At 40.7% G+C, this 24,346-nt stretch overlaps 1 protein-coding gene across 1 annotated transcript; it reads left to right on the top strand.

Annotated features, from left to right (window-relative positions):
- The first annotated feature begins 1,296 nt into the window (after nucleotides 1-1,296).
- On the top strand, nucleotides 1,297-19,361 carry LOC146517909 (CTTNBP2 N-terminal-like protein). The gene is made up of 7 exons (XM_085159688.1): nucleotides 1,297-1,430; nucleotides 4,839-4,943; nucleotides 15,879-16,112; nucleotides 16,576-16,683; nucleotides 16,827-17,015; nucleotides 17,103-17,273; nucleotides 17,397-19,361. Exons 1-7 carry the CDS (start codon nucleotides 1,392-1,394, stop codon nucleotides 18,330-18,332), a joined length of 1,782 nt encoding a protein of 593 aa, XP_085015814.1. The 5' UTR covers nucleotides 1,297-1,391; the 3' UTR covers nucleotides 18,333-19,361.
- The last annotated feature ends 4,985 nt before the right edge of the window (nucleotides 19,362-24,346 follow it).

Below are 24,346 nucleotides of genomic sequence, written 5' to 3' on the forward strand. Positions count from 1 at the left end.
AAGGTCTGTCTTTGAAATCACGCAAAAACACAGGGAATTTAATTCCTCCAGTTTCTTCCATCTGGGGAGCTTTAAATTCTCAAAGTTTGAAACTGGCTGTTATATTAGTTCGTCTACAGTCTGCAAACCCTTTGATTTCCCAAGTGACCTCAGCAACCCTGTGACATTTTTACCACTCTTTTCAGAAAGCACTTAGACTTACTGCAGACTCTTACAGTGACTGTGGCACCAGACAGCAGTCAATAATACTGAAATCCCACAAATCTACGAGTCTTTTGCTGGAATAACTAATATTCATGGACATATCTTATATCTCATATATGTGTGTGTGTGTGTGTGTGTGTTATATTTGTTATGTACTGTTTTAATGTGCACGTGTCACACTAAGTTGATTTTTTTTCTTTCTTTGGTTTTTTGTGTGAAAATGAAGTATTCGTGCTGTCAGTTGCACAAAGCGACTACCTTTACACTTTTGCACCAAGTTTGATTTTTGAAGTATTGTACTTGAGATGTTTCTGTTTATTCTACCTTTGATCCAACATAGCAGCTGTGATTCCAAATTAGATAAACAGCACAATCAAAATGATTCATGAAAAGAATCCCCAATCCAACAATATTCATTATTGACCAATCAGGGGGGAAAATGCTTTATAATTAAGTATTCATTTATAATGGCTGCTAGAGGGACTGCTGTTGGTTCTGTTTATTTGATGTGTTTACTTGTTTTACGCTGCAGGGGTAATAATAATGTTGTCTCTAGGAGGACAATACGTTTCAGTCCAATTCACCAACCCACTATGCAGAATACCCCCCTCTCGAGTGTGTTAAGTATACTGCACTATTAATATTTATTTGCGCTTTTATTTCGGGCTTGGAATATCTTCCTTAGTCTACTGTGGTATTACAGTACTGAAATAAATGTATTCTGTATTTTTTGAAGGACATAATTATTATAAGCGGAACCACATCAATGTCCACGATTTACCTGGGGAAATATTACACGCTTATTTCGAGGAGAGGACAACAAAAACTACACAAAAGCGCGATATGCCAGAGATACAAAGTCACTTCGTGACTGTCTAAAAGTAAACCGCGTGTAAGACGTTCGCGTGGTTTGCATGGTTGTAAAGACACTCCAGAGAAAAGACAGAGGAGGAACTCGAGAAATACTAAACAAAGAAGTCCAACCAAAAACCAAGAAGTAGATCGTCACAGAGTCTGCCCATTCCCGCATAATCTCGCCTCTCATTGGTCAGGGCTCAGCGGCCGTTCACGCCGATTGGCTAGCTCGGCCGTCGTTCAGAACGCTTCTTGGCCGTCCAGGGTTCCGCTGCGACGGGATCAGAAGACGCAAATCAAGTGAAAGAAATCTTCTGACAGGAGAAAAGTTCATGCTGGAGTTCTCAAAGACCTCCGAGGGCCTCATGAAGGTAAGAAGTCACGCTGACAGCGTTTTCTGTGTTTGCGGTGTGAAGTTGTACAAGATAGTTTGCAGTTTTGCACCGAGACTTTTTGTCTAAAGAAGGGAAAAAAGAAAAAAAAACATAAAGCTTCAGCAGAGAGGGTACAGGCCGAGCCGTTTGACGTGTTTCCATTTGGGAAAAAAAGTTTAAGACTAAATATTTTTCCTAAAAAACAAAACAAACGACTTTTCAGCTCGTCATCATCTTGAGCTTCAGATGACCGACTGATCTTTGATAATGCTGCTCTCTGTTGCAGCGGCTCCAGTTGTTAAACGACTCTGAAATCACAGAAGAGCATACGCCGGTCTTACAACACACAGCTGCTTAACTCGATGTAGTTCATATTTTAAAACTACATCACCGCATGTAGGGAGGAAGCTAAGTGAGGAAGGAAGCTAAGTGGCCTGTGCAGAAATTAGGTTGGCTAACAAATCCAATTTAGTATCTAGACATGCTGCAAGAAATTCAGGAGACCTCTCGAGCTTTATTTCCCTCTAGCTGACCTCCATCTCACGTTAGTTTGTGTGGTTTCAGACTGCAAATAGGAATCTATGCGAAACTTTGATCTTCGACTAAGTATGAAATCATCTGTCAGATGAGGTTGAGTGGCTTTTGATCTGGCTTTGTATAGTTTCAAGTAAAATAAATTGCTGTCTGGCATACTTTGGATAGTGTCAGTATGACTGTTGTTGCGATCCAACTGGGATTTGGAAGCTTAGAAATCCTTCTTGGATTTAAAAAAAGGGGGTATTTAAAGGACTTTGGCTGTACTAGGGTGAAAGAGGGTTTTTTCGCCCCTTATACTACATACAAAAACACATGAAGATACAAAACAAAGGCCTCTTTGCTCCAGTGTTTGTTTGCAGCGAAAGTAACTGTGTGTTTTAACGAGTTTACAGTGTTGCAGACGAGGCACATGGCTGACCTGGCTTAAAACAACCACGGATAAAAAGATTATGGACACAGGGCTTTCGTCATCGGAAGTAGAGCAAGGAGAACTTGTGGGAATATTTGCATTTCCCATGCTACCACCCTTTGTTTGTATACACTAATAATTGCCAACTGTAGCTCAGGGGAATTAGGCAGAACAATTTTAAAATGTCGAGGGTCTAGAAAAGTACAGTGGCACATGCAGGCTCCTGTTGGTCCAGACTCTTCTCATAACACAGTGCACACACTTCTCACAGTGATTATGGTGGCCTGTGAAATTAGCAAGCGGGCCTGTAAACCAAAACCGAGGGAGATGCGTGCGCTGTAGTTTAATTAGCTTTTTACCCTTGTGGTTAGGCCACAGGCTATGAGTTCTTCTAACGGCACAACTAAAACACTGTGCCTTCTTTGTGAGAGGACGCTGCTGTAGACGGTAAATGCAGTTCAGCAGGGTCATTTCGTTTCAATTTCTGCATACTTGTTCTCCTGTTAGGCGTCGCGTAAATGCTAAGGTTTCAAGAATGCTATTCATCTTCAGGCTTCTGTGCAACTTGCGCTGTAGAAGACTGGGAAATATTGTGGCTTTTTTTCCTCCTTTTTTTAAGATATCCCGTGATGACTTTGTGATGCGGGATGGTGTGGTGACCACAGACTGCTCAGATCAGAGCGAATGCTTGGTCAGGTGTTGATTACAGTCTGGTGACAGCAAAGGGAGATTTTTTTAGATGCTTCAGCCACTTAACAGAAAAAATATTTCAGTTATTCAAGCTTGAGCGTGCATGACTGTCATTAAGTAGTCAGTTGGTGGAGTGTTCATCCATCCCAGACGTCCCACGTGATGATTCTCGCCTATAAAGGATCGTCAGTGCAGTGCCATCAACAGCTTTGATCTCATTTCAAAGAGAGGCCTGCTTGCATTCACTTGGGCAGAGCGTGGTTGGATGTTTGAGATGTGGACACCGCAGGGCTTGTCAGCAGTACCAACACAGCTGTGAGAACAGAGACACTACAAAGAGACCACAGAACTTTAACAACAAAAAAAATAACCAACTGCTATAATGTCCAATTATGATGGGAACACACAGCTGGGAAACAAAGCGATGTTATCTTTTACACGTGAAAGTTAAGTTACTCGGAGATTATCCGGTCTCTAGCTACGGTCTCTTATTTGAGATCCGTGTGCTCTGATCAACACATCCATGTTAGCGAGCAACCTTAGAAACACAGAAATTGCACTGTTGCTAAATATTTATTGCAATTTACTAGAGAAAGTCACTGTACCTTTAAGCTATATCCAAACTAATGATCGGGTTTCCTCAAATATAAGACCGAAAAGATTTTGTATATGTTTTGCACACTAAGTCTGCTTTGTAAAATGACCCTATCCCAAGATAATCACCACTAATCCACAGAAAGCTCATAAATCAGTGGGTTAGATCAGATGGCTGTCTGGATCTCTGATTTTGGGAGAATTGGAAAACATTAAGCTTTATTTGACAATGGTCGTGTCCAAATTCATGGGCTGCATCCTCCTGAAGCCGCATTTGTAGACCGACTACGTCACAGCGATGCGCCGAAGGCTGTCCAAATTCGTAGACTCCTCCGAATGCAGCCGACAAATGCGTCCTCCTTTTCCCCGAAATTGAAGGATGGTTCGGGTGTGTCCTTCGTGGCCTATCATATCCCAGAATTCACAGCCAAACTCCAGTTTCCAATAATGGCGGCCGCTACTAAGTTTTAAAATTACGCTTACTAATCTTTCTGGGTCACAAAATAAACTTTTAACATATTTTCAAGCGAGAAAGTAGCTGTGTGAACATCAAATATCTGCTCGGTTTATCAAGATATCGCATATTTGCAAAAGTGCTTCGACGTTTTCGGAGCATCTCCTACCCACCAGCTCGATAGCTAGCCGGGAGCTCGAGGGTCACTGAAGCCGCCGAGAACGGCACAACTCCCGGCACATCATTTTCAGATCACCGCGGAGTTTCGCTACTCAGGTTAAACGTAATATATTACGATTTTTACACAGCTGAATAAACGTCAAACAGAAAACTGATTAAACAGAAGAATGAGACGGTCGAGAATTTACGCCAGTGACAGCAAGGAGCAGAGTTTATTAAACTCCACCGAGACAGCGCTGACGCTAATAAGAAGGCTAGACCGTCCAATTTCCCCAGCCGTTTACTTCCGGCCTACCCGACCTCCTGAGGACCCGGCCCACGTAGACCGCGAAGGCCGGGTCCTCAGGAGGATGCAGCCCATGAATTTGGACACGACCAATGAAATGAAAGACAGAGTAACTGCAGTATTGTTATGGGGAAAAAGCAAGATTAATACTTTCCATGTGATTTTTCTTTAGTAGTAGAATAATAATTACGCAATGTATAAATCACAACGAGCACCAAAAAACAGGCTCTCTCTTTTTATGTCTTGCCTTCACAGTCCAAACTGAACATGGAGAGTCTGAGCAAGCCAGAGTTGTTGATGCTTTTCAGCATCCTGGAGGGAGAGCTGGAGGCCCGGGATCTTGTCATCGAAGCCCTAAAGGTACCCGTCATCAGAGCTGGGAACGTTGTTGTGTTATTATAAATTCTCTGCGCAAAATGTCTTTTTAATGTGAAACATTCAAACCCGAGGCTGAAAAGTGGCTATTCAACACTCGTGGTTTTGGCAGTAAATCAGTGTTCAGAATGAATCAGCAATGACAGGCTTTCACAGCGGCAATTAATTTATCCATAGAAATATCTCAAATAGCTTCTGCATGCAGCCATTGCTGTTCATTCATACTGTCTGCTTAAAGGGTCGTTTTGGTTTTATTTCTAACTGGTGTATTTATCCATTAATTTGGATATTATGGATCGTGGATCATGCTAAGTTTTCACTTTTGACCTTGATGTAGAGATGTGGAAACATGAGGAGTAGCATGCATATTACCACAGCGTTCATGCATTAGAAATCTTCATCCAGAATAATGTTATAACTGTACACCCATTATAATAACCACTGTTCAAGGCTCTAGATACTAATCTATAGATACGTAGTTGGGGTGTGACACATTTCCATTTCCCCGTCTTTGTTTGTTATTTAGAAAAACTACTACTAAAATCTTTCTACTACAGACAGGAGGACTTGATCCACATTAGGTTGTAACAAAAAATGTGAGTGCATTTTTAGTTCAGTCTTTACCTGAAGGATCTTTAAACATTAACGCTTTCATCAGATTAGCAAAAGCTGATCAGCATGAGCAAGTACTTCAAGTACAATTAAATAATGAACTGATATAATGAGCTGGCTCTGCAGTCAGTCTCTTATCCTACAAATGAACTCCAAGTAAAACTTCACTGATTTATTCTCATGCTTGTCTGTGCAGACCCCTAAAAGTCAAAATCCGAATCTTAAAGTGGAGTGACGTTAATGGGGAGCCATTGCAAATGAACTACCAATGATGTGATATGCTAATAGCCTCCCGCTGGTGTCCTGCATAACCTGCAGACGTTCCAGGGAAGCTTTGTTAAGACAAGTGAGAAATGAATTACAATAATCCAGATGTTATGAAATATAAGCATGAATAACAATTTCCAGTTCAGAGCATGACACAATGGAACTCAACTTGGCAATATTTCTTAAGCGATAAAACTAAGAGCAAAACAGAAATGAATGCGAGAATCCCAGAGTGAAAAAGGAGTCAAAAGTTACCCCACGGTTCCTAAATGAAAATTCAGCGATAGTGACAAGGAAATCTAGAGTTTCCATTACTTTAGACACATTCTGTCCAGTGCACAATCAAGAACTTCTGTTCTTTCTTCATTAAGTTGGAGAAAATTGTCATCAGCCATCCAACTTTTAATAGAATCTAAGCACATATGCAAGATCATGACATTAGAAATATCTTATGCCTTAAAAGAGTTAAACAGCAGAATGTCATCTGTGTAGAAGTGATAAGAAATATCCTTAAAAGTGATCAAAATGTGGTGAAGAGGGAGGAGATGTAACAGAAAACGAAAAGATCAGGACTTTGTGGTACGCTGTAGGCAGGATGAATGGAAGAGAATCTGACCTTAGAAGTGGCCTCTGAAAAGGATGGAAAAGACAGATAGGAAGAGAAGCACTCCAAAGCATACCCTGATATATCCATCCAGTATCTCAGCCTATCTTTATTTATCAGCAAATCATCTTTCAAAAGAGGAGAGAGGGATTTGTCCATTAGTTAATGTGCATAAGTGGTAGGCCAAGTAAAGAGTTATATGTAGCCTAGGGAGTTATATGTAGGCCGATACTGTAAAATGTGTGTGTACTCATACTCGTAAAAGTTAACCGATACCATGAACCGATACCAACTTATTTCATTAATCAGAGGGTGGCTTGTCATTTCTGTTGTAGTTTTTTAGATTGGCCACTAGGGGGCCAATTATTATTTTATTTATTATTTATTTTATAATAATTATTTTGTTTGTTTGTTTACAATATGGACACTCTGCAATAATTTAAAAGTTTAATTTATTCGCAAACCTAATTTGTATTTATTTTATTCTAAACAGAAGTGTTTATTTATTATTCTGAAAGCTCGAGACAGTGCCAATAGTTCAGTGATATTTTGTAAAATTACAATGTGGAGACTCTGCAATAATTTAACAGAAGTGCTTATTTTTCACTTGAAATTTTTTTGTGGTCATTTTTATTAAGATTTTATTTTTTATCGGCAGGGAATATAATAAAACCTGTCTTCCAATTCATTGCATTTGTGTGTGTGTGGTAAACGTATCGTTTTTTGTACTCTGTATCGGCAAGTCGGTATCGTATCGGTTTGAAAAAATTGGTATCGTTGCATCCCTAATGTAGCCTACAAAACATTTCTCCTTGCATGTCATCTAGATTTTTAGTAGCATACAGTGTGCTGCACAAGGCTATTTTCTGTGACCGTTAAGCTAAAATTTCTCTGAGTTTGCCTAATCTGAGAACTACTCTCTGTGTCTGAGAGAATGGACTAAATCTTTCCGGGCATTGTTTACGTATACCATAAGCTGGAGTGAATAGATGAACCAGTGAACAGTGCACATGCACTCACTTTGAACTAGCTGTTGCAGAGTTTAGACGGTCAGTTTGACGCAGAGCCACCAGCTCGGACGTTAAAATGCCTTAGCCTGCCAATCCTTTCAATTAAAGGATTGGCAGGCTATCTTTCCCCATTCTGTGTCTTTTTGCTGTACCAGCACGTGCTTTCTCATGCTTTCTGTAAATTTTTATGTTATATTAAGGATCTATTGTATTTTATTTAGATATTTTTTAAAAATATAATAAGTGTTGTTTTGATGCAAAATCACAAATGCCTAATTAATAGCGGTTAAGCAACTTCATGATGCAACATTTCTGCAAAAGATGCCTTTTTCAAATGTTTTTTAATGCTTTGCATACTTCATTCCTGCCAGTAATGTTTGCGTTTACAGCCCTTACACACTTGGAATTCTAGTCATTTTCGTGTTGTAAAATGTGCCATTGAAAGAACAAACTTGAGAGGAGGCAGCTTGTGAAACACTGCTGAATGTTCATGTGTTGTGTCTAGACCACATTCCTACATCTCCTCAGGGATCTGGCCATCTAAGGCAAGAAGAGTTACAGCACACTGGGTGCCTGATGACTCACTGTGAGCAAGAGTAGGAGTGAACAAATAAACATTGGCCTTAACTGGAGGGAGCTTGAAGTGAATATGGCTATGCTGCCCTCATCTACACAAATTCTTAACCCATTCATCCCTTCAGTTGGACCAGTGAGACAGTTTTATGGTACTTTAATAATTATGCGATCACTAAGTTATGGGTAAAAAAAAAATCAGTATTAGTCATGCAGCCTTTAATTCCACTCATATGCAGTTAGGATTTTTAATCATCCAGCGCTGCAGGGTTCTAGTTTTTCTAAATGAGTTTGCTAAAGTGAAAACACAAGTTCATACCTTTCTCTTGTTCTGCTCTTGAAACATGGCACCTTGGGTCTCGTCCTAACATGAAAAGTGGATTGTTATCAGAGAAATAGCACCCCCATAACCAGATCTTCCATTGTTGTTGCATGGATTTATGAATGGCAGTTTGTCTGTTAGTAAAATGTTGTAACTGCCGTTGAAGGGACCGTCATAAAAAACAAAAAAACACCCAAAAGTTATGTGCAAAGTTCTCAGGCATTTAATTCTCTCATTTATCTACATAAACGAGGTTGACATTTTGGGCCACTGTGGATAGATTGCAACAAAATGTGATTCCCCATAAAAACTGAGTTTGAGTTTGTCTAATATTTGTACTTTATAAGAGTAACTTGTATCCATTGCTCATTGCAGATATTAGCAAGTCTGCCAGCAGTAATTGGAGAAGTAAGGCCACTCATGTTGGTTTTATCTGATGTGTCAGTGCCACACTGTCACCATCATGTGAGAGGTGTTTAGCTTTAACACAATTTTCCATAGTAATAAAACAGACACAGATAAACTGTATCACATGCATGATAAACTCTTCACATATTTGCTTTTAAAAGTATAAAAACGGTCAAGTTTCATCTGTTGTCTACTTTTTGTGTTTTCCAAATCTTTTATCAGTGATTTTCTACAGGACGTTGTATTGTACGGCAAGTACAGGATGTGAGGTTAATGGCGTGTTTCTTCTGTGGTACTCTATATTTAATTATGCAGAACTATCAGCGGCATTCTAACTATCTGCTGCATTTTTCCCCTTGTGACTCACTTTTGCAGCTGCTCACACTGTGGCTTTCAAAAGGAAGTGAGTCTCTGGCATTGCTTATATTTGGCACACAAAACCCTGCAGTGATCCAGTAGTCCCTTTGGTTTGGGAAAGGAATATGAGTCTTTATGTTCAAAAGGGACTCGAATATGGAAATTAGCCTTTAATTAAATGTCAGGTTCACATGGTGTGGCAGACAAGAGCTTCCAAATGAAGCTACTTCAATATCTTACCTTGTGCTGTGTTTAGGTGCTGAAATAGGAAAGAGTGTTTTTGTTTGTTGGGCTGCGATGCATCAGCTGATTAGATTCGCTATCAGATAACGTAGCATATTTTGCACTTCAGTGATGGATAGTGGTTTTAGATAGCCTTTTCCTTACCATAGAATGCTAATGACATGCATTAACAACATCTGACATACAGTATGCAGGATTCCAGGGTGGAAAGTTATTCATAACTTTTTATTTTATCAATCTTGTCACTAACACTGCATAGCAGAAAGACTTGAGGCATATGTCAGCAAAAGATAAGCTGGATTTGAACCAACGTAGCCATGGCAAAAAGACAGCTTCCCAAGAAAAAGCACCCACAGGTTGCCAGGAACTGTTGCCAACTGACAAAGGCGTAAATAATGAAACTAGACTGTGATGCATAACAACCATGCCCTGAGTGTTTATGGGTGTTGTACATGTACTGTATGATGCGATAAATAATCTGGTAGGTGTGGGCGCTAAGTATGAAGTAGCATGAGAAATTGGTTTTTTTTCCCTTTACAGAGAAGCGATGCAGAGGAAAACAAACTCTCTCTGTGCTGAGGAAGTACACATCTGTCTGTGCACTGAAGGGCTGTGGAGGGAGAGAGAGAAGCACAGTCTGTGTTTATGAGTAAACATTTGTGTAACGAGGGGGTGCTGTGAATTTATAAAAATAAAAGAATCCTGACAATTTAAAGGCCTGTTATCCACGTATATTAAAGTGTAAACAGTGCAGGCTGAATAATTAGACATAAACAAGGAAAGAAATGACTATTTTTTTGAGTTATGTATATGTTTCTAAATGGCTTTCTCCTCTGTAAGGAATGACTTATAAATCTAGTCTTATTTTCCCTTTAAGTGTCATTTTATATGACTGACTTAGGCAAGAATGGAAACTCCCATATGAGGTTTTTTAGTCTTGGCCTGTAAAGTGACACATCAGAGCAGACAGTCACTGACGGGAACAGGAGTGGGCTGTGGGCCAGCTCTGCAGACAGATTTCGCTTTTCAGACTTCTCTTTAAAATTAGGTGATGTATGTTATTTTTAGCCCCAGTATAAACATGATTTGCTCCCTATAACATAGTCGGTACAAGAACAACAGAGTAGATGTCCTGCATAGCAGAAAAGTCTGCTTCTGAGTTCCTGAATGGTGATTGGGCGTTCGATAGTGCCCACATTTGAGAGGCATTTTTGAATTCTCTCGGGCAACCCGTGTTTTCCTGTTTCACCCTCCATTCTGTTTGATCCGCCTTCACGCCGTCCTCAGCGGACTAGATCAAATAACAGCTGCGAAGCCTCGCAGCCTTGTCCTGCTCGCTTTGTGCCAAATGAGCCAACATTGAGGATTGAGAAAACGATAGCCGTAAAGCTTCTGATCTCTCGTGAAATCATGTTTGAACTTTGATTTTCTGTCTAAAGCCACTGGCGAACACTCCCGGTGTTTTTCTGGAAACAACTAAGTGACCTTGAAGAACTTCCTAAAAGCAGTTAGAGTTTGATCTGACACTCATTTTAGTTCTGTAGAATTGAGTACAGTATTATAAAGGATCTTGGTGTTTTTCAGCTCACGTTTTCTCCCCGCTCGATTAGCAAATGTCTATTTTGTCTTGTGAAATTTCATTTATGTCAGAATCTCTCCACAACTACTAATGGCTAATGGCACTTTTGTATCAATTATATTCTGCCCGAGGAAGCTTATGATGTGCTCATGCAATAGTCAATTTATTAAGCTCGGTAGTTATCCACCATGATGGCTAATCTGTCAGCCACAGTGGGCTTTTTATACCACGGGACTCCTTAATAAATGCTGCCAGTGAACTGCAGCAAGATGCAAAGATTTTAATGACTTATTTTGCTTTTCTTACAGGCTTTGTAAAAGAATGGATGAATATTGCTCTGCAGGCCTTTCCACACTTTGACAACACTTTAAACCTTTCAAGTAATCTTGGTATCAGTCATCGGGAGCTCTGTCCTCACCCTGCCAGAGCTGATACCGCTCTCTTTAATCTCTTCATCCTCTTTTGTTGAAACCTCACTAAGACACTGCCGGCTCTGCTACAGCCCTCCTCTCCCACTCTCTCTTTTTCACCTGCTTTCTCTCTCCACCTCCCGCTGCAGTACCTCTTCAGGGCAGGCCTAAAGGCATCTTCTAAACCTGAAATGTCTTGCTGCTATTGTTCCTCCTTTGTCATGAGTTAAACAGAACAGGTCTGCCTTGGCCGAGGCCCAGTCTAGTGCAGCTGTCTCTGCTAAAGATAGACCGACACGCGGACCATCTGTTGCTCTTTTTCCTGTTAGCGTTTTTTCTTATTTTGTTTTTTAAACATCTCCTTTGCCATCTCTCTTTTTCTCTCCTCCCCTAAGTACTGCTTCTTTACATCTTCACCATCAGTATTAGAAATGATAATGATGGTGTGCTGAAAACGGCGTTTGATTTCCTCTTTTCATGGAAGGGAAGAGATAGCAGCATGTGTTAATGTCATAGCTGCCAGAGATTAAAGCTATTAAATTCCATAATCACACTCTGCGCTGTGGATTGATACTGTCTGCTTAAATTAATTGAGATGAGATATCTTTTTTACCGACCAAGAGAAGCATTATATACTAGAGTGGAATTCTGTTCATGAGATTGTTCTTTGGGACGGAGGCATTTTGACGCAACCAGGTAAAATGCACCAAGATTAATATTAATTAAATTTTGCAAGTATTTATTCATAAACAGAACTATTTTGACGTGATGATGGTACTAGATGAACATGAACCCCATGGTGGGTCTATTGGAGAACTTAAGAAACCGTTCATGAACACAAAAGAGAGATGTCAGCTGATAAAATTGGCTATCATATATATTCTGTAGGGGTGCAACCATACACAAAATTCACGGTTCGGTTTGGTTTGATACTTTGGTGTCATGGTTCGATATTTTTCGATACAAAAAAATGTTCATGCCTTTTTAATTTGTCATTTATTAAAATTATAAATATATATTTTAACTCAAAAGTACAGTTTTTAAATTTAATGTTGCTGAAACAACAAAGTAATAAAAAAATAAATCTATCTGATCGAGAAATCACTCATCTTTGGAAAAGAGAGTTTATTACAGAGAGATGACTCTTTCCAAAATAAAAGCTAAACTATACGCTTCTTCTGGGCTATATTTTCAGCAGCATATTAAACATATCAGGTCCGGGCTCACACTGTGCGATTTTGTCAGTCGTGCGATTCCGCTCCTGCACAAACTGTACGATTGACTCGCAGGGGTTAGAAGTTCGTAGGTCACGATGCAGGGTCTCACACTATACGACCCGATGCTCTGATGCGACCCGAGTGCTCACACTGTGCGTCCATAAAATGAAGGTTATAACAGAAATTCTGTCGCTCACTCTCTGTCTTTCACTCACACAGACACGCACACCACCGCCATCAACTTTGCTAAATTGCTAATTAAAAACATGATCAGGCCGCTGTGATTGAGCAGCAATGTCCATCCAACTATTTTCACGGTTGTTGTGGTCGTGATAATTTTGTGAGGCCACATCGAAAAGGCTCAGATGAGCTTTCCAAAGTTCTACAAGTGCCTCCATCGCTTGTGTCCAGATCACACGCTGCACTGCCGTGCTGCGCAGTCTTTTTCGCTGACGTTTGTGTTTGCGCATGCGCAGTGTGAGAAACTGTGGCGACACCCTCACAACCAAGCGATTGATGATCGGGAGCTGGTTGTGAGGTGTTAATCGCTTCTCGTTACCCCACGTATACTACACGATGCACCACGCACGATGAAGGCCAAAATCGGGCCGATCGCATGACTCAAAAATCGGCTCAAAATGGGCCAAAAATCGCACAGTGTGAGCCCGGCATAAGAAGAATCATGTGCTAACGGCTGTCTAAATGACTCGGCTAAAGTTTGTAGCATGCGTGCTTGTTGTTTTTGTCTGCTTCCACTTGTCTTTGCACTAGGATGATGTCGGAGTAAATGTGCAGTCATATTCGTTGTGTTCCCACTAGTGCTGTCAGCGTTAATCTCGTTGAAATGACGTTAACGCCACAACACGGCAAATCTTCGTTAACGAGCTACCGCGGATCACCCTGTGCGTGGGGCTGGACGGCCAACACATTAACGAGCTAACTGCGCTAACGTACTAGTTCCCACCAATGTAATTGAGCATTGCTGGCACATCCAACACACTGTTTTACTTTTGTCCATGACGCGCTTACCTTCAGGGTCATACGTCACATGAAGACCAAAATAGTTCCAAACGCCAGATCTGAATTAGGGTGGGGGAGGTTCAATTTGCCATGTTGCCAGGAGAGTTTAGCTTCTGTCTCGCTAGCTTGCCCTGCGCTCAGTGAATCTGCGTTCGACTACTCCACCTAGGCTGCACTGTCGAGCGCAGATCCACTGAGCGCTCAACACAGACAGCATCTTAAGAAAGAAAGTTGATAAAATAAATTATAAATTTTGTATTGTCCGATACAAATGCATACTGAACCGAAAGCACTGTATCAAACGGTTCAATATTGATAAGAGTATTGTTGCAGCCCTAATATTCTGGTGTTGGCATATGTCACATCCAATATCATATAATGCAGAAATAGTGCTCAGGGTCAAGTGAATATCTTACGATACAGCGGTGCAGAGTCAGATATTGTCTTCACAGTAGGTTAATGACTCTTGTTAAATACATGCCTGGACAGTTAAAGAATAATCTATACTCTGTACGTCCTGTGTGCATATCAAGTTCAGGTTTTATCGATCACTTCAAAAGACCTGTTGCCACTAGTGTTTCAATCTTTTCTCCCCGCTTCTCTTCCTTAAAAATGGTTTCTTGACAGCCACCTTTCCTTTGAGACTTTTCTGATGAGACTTCGGCGAACAATAGATGGATCAACTTAAAGGCCAAATGCGTCTCTTAGATTATGTGTCAGGTCGCTTGTCTTTTTTTTCTTCCTCCAAATGTCTTAAGGACATGACTTTCAGATATTTGGTGTAGATAGTTTTTTAGGCCTGTTGCTTCTTTCTTTGTCATCCAATCGTTCAGTCTCCACGAATCTTTAAAGGAAACACTGCACGAAAACCTGAGATATGCTACATTTTCTGATAATAGCTCTTTGGTTAATATCGTTAATATTGTTGGCACAAAAACACAGTTTTATGCCTGTAACACTGTTATCTTTGGCATTTTTTGCATATTCATTTAAAGAGGTGGTAACAAATGTTTGTGTTTTTGTGACAGTCTGCTAATAACGGCGGGCCTAAAGATACAATTTAAAATTGGTTCTTTGTTAATTTGTCTGTTATGCATACACGGAGCACTGGCTCATTACTTCAGTTAGGTTCCCTTGGAATGATTCATAGGTTAATTCAATTCAATTCAATTTTATTTATATAGCACCAAATCACAACAAATGTCGCCTCAAGGCGCTTCATAGATACAGAGAAAAACCCAACAATCAAATGACCTCCTATGAGCAAGCACTTTGGCGACAGTGGGAAGGAAAAACTCCCTTTTAACAGGAAGAAACCTCCGGCAGAACCAGGCTCAGGGAGGGGCGGGGCCATCTGCTGCGACCGGTTGGGGTGAGAGAAGGAAGACAGGATAAAAGACTTGCTGTGGAAGAGAGACAGAGGTTAATAACAGATATGATTCAATGCAGAGAGGTCTATTAAGACATAGTGAGTGAGAAAGGTGACTGGAAAGGAAAAACTCAATGCATCATGGGAATCCCCCGGCAGCCTACGTCTATTGCAGCATAACTAAGGGAGGATTCAAGGTCACCTGGTCCAGCCCTAACTATATGCTTTAGCAAAAAGGAAAGTTTGAAGCCTAATCTTAAAAGTAGAGATAGCGTCTGTCTCCCGAATCCAAACTGGAAGCTGGTTCCACAGAAGAGGGGCCTGAAAACTGAAGGCTCTCCCTCCCATTCTACTTTTAAATACTCTAGGAACAACAAGTAGGCCTGCAGTGCGAGAGCGAAGTGCTCTAATAGGGTGATATGGTACTACAAAGTCATTAAGATAAGATGGGTTAGTGTCAAACAGAAAAAAATTTGTCGAAAATGATCAGGTTCAAGTACTAAAATAAATAAAACAGCAGCCAATGCCACAGAAAAACTCCTTCATAAGTCAGCTTTTGCTAAAGACCAGTGTAAAAGAAAAAAAAAGGCATTTATATGAAACATTATAATTAAAATATGTGTATGTGTATATATATATATATGGGTATATATAATATATTAATTATAATGTTTCATATAAATGCCTTTTTTTTCTACTCTACAGTTTTCTACTCTTTAGAAGTCATTATTATTGTCCCCCCAAAAAACACATCAAGCTCTAGAACGTGTACCAAGTTTTGTTGCCCTCCATTCTAAAAAGGCAATAATGGCTAAGATTCTGTTCAGTCTGAGAAGCCAGAAAACTGATACAGTTGCTACAGCCCAGTTACAAACATTGTGTGGAAAAAAGGCTAATTCCTCTCTCTCTCTCTCCGCCCCCCCCTGCAGGCACAGCGTAAAGAGCTATTCATTCAGGAGCGCTATGGAAGGTACAACCTCAGTGACCCCTTCCAGGCTTTGCAGAGAGACAGTGAGGCTGTGGGGGGCCAGGACAAAGAGGCTGGCTGTTCTTCCTCCACCTCCAACCCTCTAGTGGTCCTCAAACTGGTGGTGAGCCACTGCAGGAGAATGCAGGAGAAGATGCTGGCCCAGCTGGCTGCAGCTGAGAGCAGGCACAGAAGGGTGGGTGGACGTGTCGTCCTTAATCAGAAGCGTTGGTAATGAGATGATTTGGAGGGGGGAAAAAGTTAAAAATAATCCTCAGCGTTTGAGAAAGAAAACATAAATGAGGCAGTAGCCAGTGAAGTGCTGGCTTGTAATGCACTGTGAATAAAGAGGGTTTTTAAAATGGCTTTTTATGAGTTTTTATGACTTTTCGTAATGCAAATATTCCGTCAAATTATTTATATTTATATCATTTATTATATTTACTGTTGTTTATTATTTATTTATAACTAAAAAAGTTGCATATTCAAAAGATTTTATTTTTCTGTAAAATACCACATATGCAGTACCTCCAAAGCCCACCAGGCCAGGAGGCCGCTGCCCCATTTAACTTGTTTAACTGCTTTAGAGATAATCAGTATTAATGTTATTTTTTAGCAGGCCAAACTCAGATTTTGTCTCCCTGCTGTGTTTCTTTCAGGTCATTGCAGACCTGGAGGAGGAAAAGAGGAAGCATGCAGAGGATACAGCGGAGGGAGATGATGTCACTTATATCCTGGAAAAGGAGAGGGAGCGCTTACAACAACAGGTGCCTTCTCACTGATGACTCATCAAATATTTGTCCAAAATAAATCAGTAATTTTCAGATGTTTAAGCAGCCATAGTGTATTTATGAAAATCAGTGTATTTTCAGATTTTTTAAAATTTATTTCTTCTTCTCTGTGTTGCTAGCTGGAATTTGAGAGGAGTCAGGTCCGCCGGCTGGAGAAAGAACAGCGTCGCATTACTGACCAGTTAGAGGAAGAGCGGGCTCAGCACAAACAGCTCTCCTGTGCTTTGGCCAAAGAGTGCAAGTGGGCCAGTGCCAGAGCTCTGGAGGAGGGACACCGACTGAGCGAACTGAGCCGTAAACTCGAAAAGGTATAAAAACATTTGAAACCCCGTCATTGCCTAGCACCTGTATGTGCTCAGGCATGTTAGATGTTTGATTTTCTTTTTCTGATGTAGGAAAAAGAGACTTGTCAGTCTCTTAGAAAAGAACTGGAGGATGAGAGGACAAAAGCTCTGAGGATGGAGGCGAGAGTGGAGGAGCAGCTGGCTGAGTTTGACACAGAGCGTGAACAGCTCCGCTCACGACTGAAGAAGGAGGAAGCTCACTGTTGTCAGCTACAGCATCAGGTTTGCACACAGTCATCACTATGGAGGATGCACATTTGGCAAATTTTCTAATTTCATATAATCTTATAATGCAGAGTCACATTTCTGCTTAAAAATGCATCTTTTTATTTTTCTTGTAATCAGGTAGAAGAGCTCAAGAGGAAGCTGGAGGAAGTGAACACAATGAAGGAAACTAGAGGAGCCATTACGGCTCCAACTGAGCCAGGAGAAAAGGAGTGGGCCACAAACGTTCCTCCGGGAAAGTCATTAGTAGACTCTGTTGAGGTTGAGGACATAGAGGAGGACAGAAACAAGCCACCTTCACAGGCAAACGGTCATCATTGTCCAGCAGAGACTAACGGGCATCATGGCCCACAGAATGGAAATGAAAATCCTCCAATTCAGACCCAAACATCGTTCTCTCCCTCCACTGCTGTTTCTCCAACTCTTCCTTGTTCCTCCCCCTGCGCCTCACCCGTTCTTGCCAAACGGCCACCAACCAGCCCGAATCAAGAAAGCTTTCAGTCTCCCTACCAAGCCGGGATCAATCAACGTTTCCATGCTGCTCGTCACAAGTTTCAGGGTACCCCTGACCCAGAGCTGCAGTCCCAGGCTGTGCAGCCTGCTCTTCCTCTCTCGCCGAAGGACCCCTCTCCTGCGGCCGCCACCTCGTCGCCAGAGGCCAGCCCGGTCAAGCAGATTGCCCGCAGCACAGTTACTCAAGTCCTGTCACGTTTCACCACCGCCCAGCAAAGTGCTACGGCGAAGCTCGCCACATCGAACAACTCACCCTTTGGTACAGACTACCGCAGCCTGGCAGCACCTTTGTCTCCAATCATCGGAAGGGCTGCAGGGATGGTTCCCCAAGGAATAAAATCGCCCACCATTCCCAGGGCAGAGCGGGGCAACCCTCCACCAATCCCTCCTAAGAAGCCTGGTCTAGCCCAGGCCCCTTCTTCTCCAGCTGCAGTGCCCAGGTCTCCCAGCCATTTCTCTGATAGCCCCCTCGCAGGAAGCTGTGGCCTCACCTCCAGCCAGGAAGGAGTTAAAGAACTGGACATGGTGGTTTCATCTAATTAACCGATCTGCTTGTGGCAACATCCACATTTCATAATAAGATATAGGCTTGTATATAACCAGAGTTTTATCATTTCCTTTTTTTTAAACAAATGACCCCTCAAACACTGTTATGCTGTTTGTATTTATTAGATTTATTTGAAGTACATGCGAGGGCACTATTGTAGGAAGTAGATGAAGAGCTGGTAGTAATGAACAATTACAGCTGAGTTTAAGTTTCATAAGGTGCATATTATGTTGTTACGATGTATCATTGTTTTAATAGTGTCTTTCCATTTATTTTGTCTCAAGTATGTCGCTTTTTATTGTAAGAATAATCACCAGTAACTCAACCTTTGACCAGTGTAGGCTACAGAGTCATTTTAGTTTGCACTAGTGTTCTTTTTTTTATTTAAAAACCCAGTAGTCCTTACTTATTACTGCATCTTATTTTAACACAACAAATAATCTGATTAGTGCCATAATGTCATGTTTTCTTCTCTATTAATTTAATGATGTAGTTACAATAACTATGTAGACTCTGCTGGTTATATGCAGGTGCTGTTGTAAAAACTGTCTTTGTCATTTATAACAAATCACTATAAGAAAAAAATGTAGCCAATCATAGCTTTGATTAATATCGCATCCTGCCATGCTGGGTATTCCTCTGTTTTTAATTATATTTTTTACAGTACTTTTTTTTTAGGCTGGAAAGTGGCATCTTTAATAAATATATCCTAAATTTTGTCATGCATTCATCTGTTTATTAGCCCTCCTAGAGGAATTATAGTGTTTTAGGTATTATTGCCAATAACTTGTTTAAATAACATAAAAAAGGACATTCAGTTTGGTGTTATATATATATACCATACCATACCACCTTTATTTATAAAGCACTTTAACATAAAACCAGAGTTCACAAAGTGCTGTACATGCTAATAGCATAAGTAAAGAAAATTAAAATGAGATAAGATAAAATAAATAACTAAAAAACTAAAATAAATTGAAACATGTTAAAACAAATTGAGTCAACCCCTCTAATCAATGCCAAAGGCTTCAGCGAATAAATATGTTTTAAGAAGACTTTTAAATTCAGAAAGAGAAGAGGCCTGCCTAACATGCAAGGGTAGATCATTCCACAACTTTGGAGCAACTTTTACTTAGTTTTCGGTACCTTAAGGAGCTGCTGATTGGCGGACCTAAGGGAACGGGCAGGTGTATATGGTTGTAGTAGCTCCGAGAGGTAGGGGGGGGGACCAGGCCATTAAGAGATTTAAAAGCAAATAAGAGAATTTTAAAAACAATCCTAAAATGTACAGGTAGCCAGTGGAGTGAAATTAAAATTGGGGTAATGTGCTCAGACTTTTTTGTTCCAGTTAAAAGACGTGTTGCAGCATTTTGCACAACCTGCATATATATGATAAATCGTATTAATTCCTCACTTTTGATAAGGAAAAACCAGTGAGGTCAGATTTACTTAAGAAACAACTATAGCCTGTGGGTATTATGGAGTCCAAAGTGTACCAAGAAAATAACCCCTACACCCTTGCACCACCACCGGTTGCCTGAACTATTGATACAAGACAGGACGGTTCATTCTTTCATGTTGGTTAAGCCAAACTCTGACCGTACCATCCAAATGCTGCAGTACAAATTGGGACTCATCAGACCAGGCAATTTTTTCCCAGTCTTCTACTGTACAATTTGAGTTAGCCAGAGTGTGAATTGTAATCTCAGTTTCCTGTGGTTAGCATGCATGCTGTGGCCCTCTAATGCCATAGCCCTTCTGCTTCAAGATGTGACGTGCTGTGCAACCAAAGAATGCTTTTCTACATACCTTGGATGTAACAGATATTTCTTTCTTTTTTCCCCGCAGACAATTATCTGAAAACTCTAGAGATGCACTCCCTCAAATCACCTTTCTTCCTCATTCTGATGCTCAGTTTGAACTTCAGCAAGCTGTACTGACCATGTCTACATGCACTAGGTTGTTGCCATGTTATTGGCTGTTTATACTTATATTTGCATTAATTAGCACCGGTATACCAAACATGCAGGTATACCGGATCCAAAAAAATCCAAAATTGGACATGCGCTGCAACATAAAGCAGTACATAAAACATGATGCACCTCTTAAAAAAGCAGTTGTTGCAAAAATTGTTCAGGAACAGCTTGAGAAAAATGACATTGAGCCCAAGGTGCTGACCTGACCTCTAAATCCCTGAGATCCCAATCCAATCAGGCTTCATGCATACAGGACCCACCCCGCCAAACCCTGAGGATCCGCTCCCAACATCTCAGTGTCAGGCAGCGTGCGTGACTGTGCACCAAGGGGTCAACTGTTTCAAAATTACATTTACAAGCTGCTGTCTGTGTTGACAGAGCATGTAGCAAACCTTTAGTCCGATTAAACTACTTTAATAAACAGAGTTTTAAATGTCTATTTCCCATAAGACACTCGTCTGTGTCAGTGCATCTTTATGTCTGTTATCTTTTTGATCATTCTGTTATTTGCTCTGTTGTTCTGTTGTCTTGAAGAAACGTGAGTGCTGTCTTGAGCAGGAAAAGAGGAAAAAATGTTTTGTTTTGGGAATGATGTGCTTGAGAGCAAGCAAACATTGCATCAAATCAACTCTGAACAACATAGTCTAACAATCCAACACAGTCCATCGCAGTGAATATAATTACTGGACTTAACTTCATATCATACAATATTACCAGTGTTGGGAAGGTTACTTTTAAAATGTATTCCATTACAGATTACAGAATACATGCCCCGAAATGTATTCTGTAACGTATTCCGTTACGTTACTCAATGGGAGTAACGTATTCTGAATACTTTGGATTACTTAATATATTATCATGCTGTTTACAACTACATGAATGTACTATTGCTGTGATTTATTGCTGTTACTGAAGGTCCGCGGCTCCGAACCGTAGTAAAGGGACCTCTGGCTAATACATCGGGTTCTGTGTCGGGCTCATAGCCGAAAACTAGCTTTACTTTGTTGTCTGGGTCAACTTTGCTAGCAGAGACAGAGAGAGGCGGAACTTATTGTTTTTGGAGGAAAACACGAACACGGTGTACAGTCGAGTCTTAATAGCTTACTTACAACTGGGTTCGTCAGGCACTCTTCTTGGCTGCAGTGGTTATTATTATATTTACATGCTTCCAGCTCCGTTTTTGTTCGATGACAGCTCGTACTTTTCCTTTTTCTCCCTCCCTCGCTCACAGACACATAACGAGTATGGCAGTCCATTCTCCCTGCAGCACGGACTACACTGCCTATGATGCTACATTCTTTAGAGCTATACCTGTAGCATTCTGCCTATTAGCTTAGCAAGACAACAACAAAAAGGCCTCTCTCACCCAAGAAACAGGCGGAGAGAGAGCGTCACCCTGTAACCATGGCAACCGTAACGCTGCCACCTGGAACAACAGAACGTAGCTGTCAAACAAAACCCAAACAGTCCTGACCCGCCACAATATGAAACAGGGAAGTACCGCCGTGTAATCCATTTATTTCAACAAAGTAACTGTATTCTAAATACCACCTTTTTAAACAGTAACTGTAACTGAATACAGTTACTCATATTTTGTATTTTAAATACGTAACGGCGATACATGTATTCCGTTACTCCCCAACACTGAATATTACACAGGTAATTTTAAATGTTGTGGCTTCTTTTTATGTTTTCAATATTGTACTGCCAAACAGTGTCCACCAGAGGTCAGTGCTTGATAAGAAGCCACAGGTGCCTTTGCTCAGGCAGGGAAGCGCTGAGTTGTGAATGGAATCAGATTTTTAAATCAGTTTCTATATTGTACTTTTACATAAATATAGCTGTAAAAAACAAGTGTGTTTATCTGTGCATCTGTTTGTAATTTTACAGACTGAAAAATTGTTATTTCTCTACATGCATTAGAAATGACAGAAACAGCTGCGTGAACGCCTTACATGCAACATTTACCAAGTAAGTTCTGTGCTGACAATGAGAGTGAATCCATTAACATAAGATATTAGGTTAGTGTATTATGTGCTTCTTTTTTTTAAAAATTTAGTCAGAGCAAGAAGCACCCATATCTTATGGAAATATATCTTAGATTGAAGGAAGGGTGTACTGAGAAGAAGATTTTTATATTTTGCTTTTGTTTCATTTCAAAAATGAATATGAGATCTTTGAATTAACTCAGCTGGTTGGTTTTTGTGCTCCTTGTTAAGAGAGTCAGTTAAGAGAGAGAAGCTAGATTGCGGCGATGACCTTTTATTAACCTTTTATTTTATTATAAGTCCACACAAACTACAGAAAGAGGAGAAGCAGCAGACTAATAAATTGACAAGCTGTGCATTCTCTCTGACTCGATCACAAGTCCGAGTGTCCTAACAGTGAACACTCGCTGACTCGGCTCTTTTGATACACTATATTACCCTCCTGGTTGCGGGCAAAGCAATGGGCGGTTAACAGGACAGGTCACCTCTCTTTTTTTTTCAGTTCACCTAATTAACATTCCAGTGTAGGACAGCATAGCTGTACTCCACTTCTAACACAGACATGCACAGACACAGCAAAGCCCCATCCTTCTCCGCCTCCATAAACACAGGCTCAGGTTGATGAGCTGTGAGGGGTCACAGCTCATCAGCAGTCCGGGAAGCCATGCTGGCTGCTCACTCTGTTTCATACGCCACTGCTGCCTTCAGCAGCAGGGCGCAGAGTTCAAGAAATAGTCAGTAATTGAAAACATTATGTGAGGACCCTGAAAATCTTGGTATTTAGCAAAATAAATATCAGTTACATTGTTTTGTAGTCTAGGTATGATAACTTCTAAAGTGATTTTCAGCAGGGTTATGCAGTTTTATCGATGTTAAGCCACAAAGGCAAAATATCCGCCTACCGAACTGATATTCAGGGACCAACTTGGTAGATAACTTGGGCTAGATAACTTGTATAAAGCATCATGACACTTAAAGACATGTTATTAAGAATAACTGGAAAACAAAGAATAAATTGCCGGGCAATTGATTACATTTCTTTTTACGTTTTCAGCTCCAGATTTTTTATTTCCTTCTATCAAAATGCACACTCTGCAAAATATACACTCTATTTCACTATATATAAATAAATGAACTTGAACTTGAAAAAGGATTGCTGACACCACATGCCTCTCCCTGGCATGCTTTATTACAATTTCAGACAAGGCATATGGTTGCAGTGTCATGTCGTGTGAATGAGATGATGAAACGGAGGTCAAGGAGGGAGCGCATAACCTGTCAGGAGCTAAACCACAAATTTACAGCCTTCTCATCTTGGAGTCAGACGTGTTCCAAGAAAGCACAGTACAACTGTCTGGCCGTTCATTTTATCGTCTGCATCGACGATGAGTGACGGCATTGGACCCCCCAAAATGTTGTAATCATTACGATCTACACGCTCATCCTGTTCCTTTTCTTTTCTTGATCTCATTTTCTCCATCCAAAATTATCCCGGGCCACGACACGAGCTGAGAATAGGAGCTCAAGCCCCCATATTGAGCCCCTTAAAGACCACAGCTGGAGCTGGGTCAAAGCGAGACGGGGTAGAGGGAGGCCTGGATGATGAATGTTATCGCCACCATCACCTGCTCCCTGTAAAGCAATTTGTTATGGAGTTGTCACTGTAAAATAGCTTGTCCTGTGGTAAAGAAAGACAGGGTTACATGTAATGAGGATCATAGTATGGCCCTAAGGCCAGGTATGACATAACTGAAGGACAAACAGCTGGCCTGTGTTTGTCTATGACATAGGGCGAGAAGAGAAAATGTCCAGTGATACACGAGCCAGAGATTTTAAGCCTTCATTACTAAATTATTATTGTAAAGTATGCAATGTTATATCAGTAAAATTTACAATTACATACGTATACAATGATAAATAGTACTTTTAAGAATTCCCAGCTGAAAAACAGTTTGCATTCACATGTAAAACACACTATTACATTCACTGTCTGTGCTGTGGTATTTTTAGGCAGCAGCATTGTTATTGACCTTTACTTACATCGAT

The sequence above is a fragment of the Neolamprologus multifasciatus genome, chromosome 5 (assembly GCF_963576455.1).
Source record: "Neolamprologus multifasciatus chromosome 5, fNeoMul1.2, whole genome shotgun sequence".
Lineage (NCBI taxonomy): Eukaryota > Metazoa > Chordata > Actinopteri > Cichliformes > Cichlidae > Neolamprologus > Neolamprologus multifasciatus.